We start from the raw sequence: 7,220 nt of genomic DNA on the forward strand, positions 1-7,220 counted from the left end.
CACCCAGTTACATTGTGACGTCCGATAGCACACAAGGTGTTCCTCCGGTATTCGGGAGTTGCACAATCTCATAGTCAGAGGAATATGTATAAGTCATGAAGAAAGCAATAGCAATAAAACAAAACAATCATAATGCTAAGCTAACGGGTGGGTCTTGTCCATCACATCATTCTCTAATGATGTGATCCCGTTCATCAAATGACAACACATGTCTATGGTCAGGAAACTTAACCATCTTTGATTAACGAGCTAGTCAAGTAGAGGCATACTAGGGACACTCTGTTTTGTCTATGTATTCATACATGTACTAAGTTTCCGGTTAATACAATTCTAGCATGAATAATAAAAATGCATCATGATATAAGGAAATATAAACAACAATTTTATTATTGCCTCAAGGGCATATTTCCTTCACATCCACCTCCCGCGCAGCCGGGGAAAGCCACTCCAGACCACCTACCCGACGCAAAACCAACACGGCCAGGGGCCGCCCGGCTCCTCAAGCAATGGATGAATGCGCCACTCCTGCCAGACAGCCACGCACAGAGAGCAACCCTCGACGCCTGGAACCCATGAACAGAGGAAAACCATCGCCGTCGGGTGGAGCTCCCAACCAAGAGCCGTTGTTCCGAGCTCAATCTCAGATCCTGCACCGCTCAATCTCTTCCTCCTTCCACTCGCCAGCAGCAGCCCCCACACCGGCTTCACCAGGAGGCACAACGCACCCCGTCCACCGCAGCAGCTCCTGACCGCCGCTAGCGCAGCCCACCTGGCCGAGATCTGGTGCCTCCATGACCGGGCGCGCCATCCCCTCCGAGATCCGCCGCCTCCATGACCGGGAGGGCCGACGCGCACCAACACCTCCTCCACAAGCCCGCGGCTATGCTCCGCCTTCCCATGCGCACCTCGCCGCCTGCCATGCCACCCTCCTCATCGCTGGAGCGATCACCGCGCCGCCCGCTTGACGCCACTCCCCCGCGTGTGGGAGGCCCGTCAGGGCGCGCCAGACATCGCCCGCCGCCTTTTATGGCCGGGCACCGCCACCACCGCCGGCACCGGCAGTGGCGACGGCCAAGGGAGCTCGAGGAGGGGGGCGCTCGCGGGGCTAGGGTTGGCGCCTCCGGAGCCGCTCGCGCGAGCGGGTCGGAAGGGAACGTATAGAAAATATCAAATGTTCCTTGCCTCTAAAGTGGTCCCACACCCCAACTTTTAGGATGGGACTAAACTTTAGAACCACATCTTGCCATTTATTGATGGGCTTTTTTTAGATTTCAGAAATTGTATATGTGCCTAGCCCATTATTTATAACAACAAGTTTGATAAATGAACGTAATAATTTAGAGTTGTGTGCATTCTATGCCCATTTTCTTACTTGGTGGCGCCCCTCCGTGCCGGTTACAAGCTATTCTAGAAAGAGGTGCACAACCCCCCCCCCCCCCTTGGGGCTGGTCTTGGCCAATTTATGTTAGTTTTTTACGTTTCTTTAAACTTAAAAAAATGGTCGTACATGGGCTTCAACCTCTAGACCTCATATTTCAGTACTAACTGTGATAACCAACTGGACACCTCACAGTTCGTGGCTACCTACTGGTTTTGTATTCTTGTTGTGCGTCAACTTGTAACCCTGAAAAGAACACTCTGGGTTTTCTATGGCCTGTTTTTCTTCGCTTTTTACTCTTTTTTATTTATTTTATTACTTTTCAAAAATGTTTGAACTTTTTAAAATTTAGAACTTTCTTCAAATTCGTGAACTTTTTCTTGAAAATCCGTGAATGTTTTTTCAATTCATGAAAGTTTTTTTCAAAATCGATGATCTTTTCTCAAATTCGTGAATTTTTTTTCAAAATTTATAAATTCTTTTTATAATTTGTTACCTTTTTTCAAAATGGATGAACTTTTTCCAATTTTGCAAAGTTTTTCATTTTATTATGAACCTTTCCAAATTTTCATATATTTTTTGTAATTCATGAACTTTTCTCAAATGGATGAACTTTTTTTTATAAAATCTGTAAACCTTTTTTGATTTCACAATTTTTAAAAAAAGTATTAATAAACCGACCGGGTTTTTTTATACCAGACCAACAGCACAAAAAACGAAAAAAAAACTAGCCTGCAAAGAGAGCGGACGAGCAGCTGGAGCGAGCAGGGGGAAGGCGAGCGAACTGGCATTGCTGGGTCGCGGCCCGCTTGGGCGCTCGTGAGCGCCAGCTCTCCTTTCCTGCGCCGAAGGTGCGGAATAGGAGCTCTCCATTCTATAATGCAGTGGTCCGAGTATAAACCCTCTTTTTTGGAAAAAGAATGCATTCCATCATCCAATACTTTACATTAAACCAGACGCACTTACAGCCCATGATGCCTTGGCTACAGCAGCAGCATCTTCAGTGGCTGCTTACATATATGTACAGTGTTAATTAAGCCATATTTCGATGCACCCATAACCTGAGATGTCCTCCTGGTTTGGTAATTCAGCTAAATGGGACACTGAAATAAACGGATGGTCTCACGGAACCAGCACTAGGTGCAGCTCCCCACAACGGCGATTTCGTCTTTGAGCGACTTCCTCTTGCCCTCGTGCTTGCTCCCAGGTTTTGCAGCCTTTTTCAGTGTCTGCAGCAACATCAGTTAGTAACCAAAACGTAAGAACATAGATACAGGCAGTAAAACCCAATATGCTGACCTTTTTGAGGAGTAGGTCCGTGTGCCTCTCCATCTCCCGGATCTGCTCCATGGTCATGCCGTACCACTCGTCTATCCACGCGAAGCACAGCCGGTGGCACGCCAGAAACAGCGCCCTCTCCCCCTGCACGGTATGGAGCGTCAGCTCTGAGCTTCTGAAGTATTGACACACGCTCTGCCAGATTCAGATCAAGCGGTGCGCAGTTTGACAAGATATGGAGTGCAGGTACCGCGATGAGGCAGTCTTCGAGCCGTTCGCCCAAGCCCCAGATGGGAGCATCCATGACCACCAGCTTGTATATGGTCATCACGGGACGGCATGAATCCTGAAACGAATGCGACCCATGTACAGTCAAACTTGACAGTAGCAGTGCACATAGATCTCTGATTCAGAATCTGCATACCATCCACCCATTCAGAAGAGGGCCTCGCTCCGTCCGTTGGGACTTGAATGTTGTGAGGTCGACTTTTGGAGCAGTGATCACCTTGCTCCAGTAGTCCCGCGATACTGACGCGATGTCGACGATCTCCACCTCTCTTGCAGCTAGCTGCTGGCTGTTTAAATTGTGCGCCTGGTTGTAGGGCAACCTTAGTGTCGTTTCCTTTCGTCCTAAGGACTGAAAATGACTAGGAGGCAACTGAATGTGCTTACATTTTCAGAGCAGCCGTTGTCAGGTCTTATCACGGTGTCAATCGTCAGGGAACACTTGCTAAAAAGAGGGCACTGCATGATAGTAACAAATGATCAAGAATAATGAAGTTAGTATAATTTGGCAGTGCTGGATGAACTGAGTTGTGAAGGATTCGAAGAACGAAATGATTTCTCTACTTGCAGTACCTTGATTACTGATGAGGGTCAGAGCAGCATCCATGGAAAACATGTAAAAGGGAGGGGGATACAAAGTTACAAATGGAACTAGTTTATAAAGAACTGATAAGTGTATAATTATTGCCAAAATATGATTCACAATTGGTTAAAAGAAAGGTCTTTGCTAACCTGTTCTGCTCTTTGGATAAGCGGACCAGGAGTCCTCATGCACTGCGAGAGAACTTGCGGATGCAAAGCCCTTCATCCAAGATGGAATTTTGCTGCACACAGTTTTTAAGGAAAATAATTGCTCCTAGTTGATCCAGTAATCTGGTAACTTACATTTCATAATGTCCTGATTACAACCTTTGATTTTTACCCCTTAGCATTGCATTTCTAATTAGCCAGTTATTCGCTTCCAGTGGTTTGTTCTTACCTTTCATGATTATCCATTGTCAAAGACTCTCTAGTAGTACAAAAGTTACAGGATTGTAATGGCCTTACTACCAAATAGGCATAATTTTATGCCTTTTTCTTGAAACAACTTAGGACGTATTATCTACGAAATCGGCGAAATTTATCATGTCATGAACTAGTATATATACGTACAATAAACAAAACTAGGTGACTGTATATATGTACGAACCTCTGCAGATGATACACTTTTGAGGTGAATTGGCCCTCGCCGAGCTCGTCATCCTCAAAAGGGACCTGCTGCAGCACCTCCACGCCCTCCTTCCCATTTGTATTCTGCTGCTCCATCTTGATGATGGTGTAGCTGAGCCCTATCTCATACTGCAATACAGTAATCGACCTGTCTCAGCTCAATTACCATCTCACAACAACAAAACACTGAAAAAAACCCTCTGAAATTCTTTCTTTGGTGGTTCTTCATACCTCCTCCATCGACATAGGCATGATGATTCGGCTTAGTGCAGGATCATAGTCAAGGTCCGGCAAATCGACGAAAGCACATGAGTTAACAAAATGAAAATAAAAGTAGGAGATCATGCACACAAAGCGATATTGCATGAACACAAATATCTTTGATAAAAAGGATACAATTCCTTGATCTGAACCATGGCGGAAGCAGTATCGAGATGGTGGCAGGGCGAGTTTGGTGTTGGGAGGACGAAGATGAGCCCTTTTTCGAAACCGCAAGGAGGAGAACTCTTCTGCCCGTTTCCCAAGAAGGCAGTGGAGGAAGAGTGGGGACTCGGGAACAGCTTCAAATTGCTGTTTATACTTCTTCCACTTATGACCTCCAACAGATGCGAAATCTGATAATGGGGCAGCACAACTTAAAACTGGAAATTTATGTCAACTTACAGTGGGAATCTGAGGTTTGAAGCGGGCGAATGTGCGAAGGATCCTCGCACGGCCAGGTCTCCATCAACAGGGTTGTGACTTGTGAGGTGGGTAATTTACGCACGTCAGGGGTTGCCTTTATGTAACGTATCTTGCAACTTCTGGAGAAGAAGATGCTGGCAAAATCCGCCTGACCGCCACTGCAATTGTGCCCACCCCTTTGTATTGCTGTCCCATGGGCCCGGCCAGGGGAAAACACTTGGCCAGGAGGAACCTATGTGGCTTCAAAAAGCACCACTCCGTCATGCAGATCATCAAGGGTGTTGACTACATGATCTAGTGGCGGATGTTTTTTTTTCTCCAAAAATTCATCTCGCATACGGACTCGCGGACACAGCCCGCAATCACCTCACTGATTCATAAATTCACTTCATGGTTTCTTTGTGGGTCGACAAAGTACCTGTTGTCCCGATTGCCTTTGAGAGCGAGGCCATCGTCGTGGCCGTGGCTCCAATGGTTCAGATCATACTCGAGGTTCAAGGCTTGTGTGCAAACTTTGTTTATCGATATCCATGACGCATCCAGACAAGATGGATATTGTTGGGGCCAATGCGGTGGCACATGCAATTTTCTAAAGATAAAGAGGAAGCAAGGGCCAAAGGTAAGAAAGGTAGTGCTAACCCTTAGATCAGCCATCTTGAAGTTGAAAACAGATAGAAGCAAAAATATGAAGGGTGACCCTAGAAAAAAGAAGACACATATGGTTAAATGATGGGGGAGAGACTATTGTACAAAAAACACTTTGTGTGCAAAAATAAAAAAAATCAACAACATCCATCGGATTTTGAATGGATGTCTCGGATCCACCTTGAGGAACATGATGGAGGGATCATTTTGTACATAACTGTTAGTGAAGGGGGTTTTCACAAAATGCACAGAAGCTCCACCAACTCGCGTGCATTGAATCTGAGACATCCATTTAATATCCGACGGATGTCACTGTTTTTTTCTATTTTTGCACACTAGGTGTTGCTTTTACACTAGTCTCTCCCGATGATGGAGGCTACTCAGCTCTTTGGGTAGTCTTCCTAATTTTGGCATTGTCCATTGTCATTCTCGTTGTGTTTTCCTTCACTTGCATATGTCATTGGGTATTTTTGTGTGGAGACCTCCTATACGGCGCTTCAGGCGCCGAATTCCGCTCCTGGCGCTCGTGCATAGCATGTCTGGGTTATACCAAATAACGAGCGAATGTTGGCTTGCCTCGCACGCTCGATTGATGCTTTCCTTCGGAAGTGTCTGCTATTCAACCAGTGGATGGTTGACCTGTTCACTTTTCACCAAATATGAAAATAAATCATAAATTTGAAAACACTCATGAATATAGAAACAAGTAAAAAAAGTTCAAAAAAGTGTATTTGGGAAACATTATAAATTTGAAAAAGTTCATCAATTTGAAAAAAATATCATGAATTTGGGAAAAAGTTCAGGAATTTGGAAATGTTCATGAATTTGAAACACTTCATGAATTATAAAAAGTTCACGGGTTTTAAAATGTTAACAAATTTGAAAACAAATCACGGATTTGAAAAATTGTTAACGAATGTAAAAAAAGGTTCACGGATTTGCCAAATTGAGCGCGGGTTTCAAAACATTTTGCAAAATTGAAAAAAGTTCATGAAATTGAAAGAAATGTCCCTGAATTTGAAAAATGTTTATAAATTTTTAAAATAATCACAAACTTACAAAAAAATGTTCAGAATTTCAAAAATCACCGATTTGAAAAAATAAAATTAAAACATACAAAAAACAGGCCAGAAGCTTCCCAAAATCGGCCAAAAAGCAAAATAAAAGGAGAAGTCGTTCGCATTATATAGGCCGACCCTGTAGTCACGAAAGTTGTGGCGAGGTCTGAGATGCGTATGGTTACCCAAGTAACTGCAAAATCACTAGTTAAAGGTTATACTTGCAAAGGTCACTCCTCATTCCCCACCTTCTCACGTGCTGACAAGTGGAGACTGCATATGCATCACTTGCCGTAGTCTTGGAGTTTTCCTTTTTTTTCAGAGATTCGTTTATTTAAAACGTTTTATCTCTTGACCGTGTGTCCAAATACCAAACCGTTTTCACCTTTTGATTTCTTGCGTTGAGATTTTTAAACTAGATCCATGCTAATAAGTTTTAACAATTTTTTTCGCAAAAAACTAAGAACTCCATGAAAAAACAGTAACTGGATAGAAGGAATACCAAAAAATATCGAAAAAAATAAAAAATATGGCCACTGAAAAGAATGAATACCAAAAAAACAGAAAAATAGAACCCAAAAGCGCGGTTGTGGTTTTCATTTTTTTTGTAAGCGCCGCCTTGCTTTTTCCTTTTTTTTGGGAAACCAGAGGTTGTATTTTTTTTCCTTTTTCAGTAGAAGCAC

At 43.9% G+C, this 7,220-nt stretch overlaps 1 protein-coding gene across 2 annotated transcripts; it reads right to left on the reverse strand.

Moving 5' to 3' along the window:
• Positions 1 to 2,270: 2,270 nt before the first annotated feature.
• Positions 2,271 to 4,911, reverse strand: LOC125553951 (phosphatidylinositol transfer protein 2-like). Of its 2 annotated transcripts, XM_048717592.1 has the most exons (11): positions 4,814 to 4,911; positions 4,547 to 4,720; positions 4,382 to 4,412; positions 4,131 to 4,279; positions 3,674 to 3,765; positions 3,515 to 3,522; positions 3,329 to 3,400; positions 3,081 to 3,248; positions 2,907 to 3,002; positions 2,678 to 2,800; positions 2,271 to 2,607 (listed from the first exon to the last, which is right to left on the reverse strand). In XM_048717592.1, exons 2-11 carry the CDS (start codon positions 4,564 to 4,566, stop codon positions 2,515 to 2,517), a joined length of 852 nt encoding a protein of 283 aa, XP_048573549.1. In that variant the 5' UTR covers positions 4,567 to 4,720; positions 4,814 to 4,911; the 3' UTR covers positions 2,271 to 2,514. The 2 variants fall into 2 exon arrangements, with proteins under 2 accessions (XP_048573549.1, XP_048573548.1); XM_048717591.1 differs by lacking the exon at positions 4,814 to 4,911 and having other exon boundaries at positions 4,547 to 4,753.
• Between the last annotated feature and the right edge of the window lie 2,309 nt (positions 4,912 to 7,220).

Source organism: Triticum urartu, chromosome 4 (genome assembly GCF_003073215.2).
Source record: "Triticum urartu cultivar G1812 chromosome 4, Tu2.1, whole genome shotgun sequence".
NCBI lineage: Eukaryota > Viridiplantae > Streptophyta > Magnoliopsida > Poales > Poaceae > Triticum > Triticum urartu.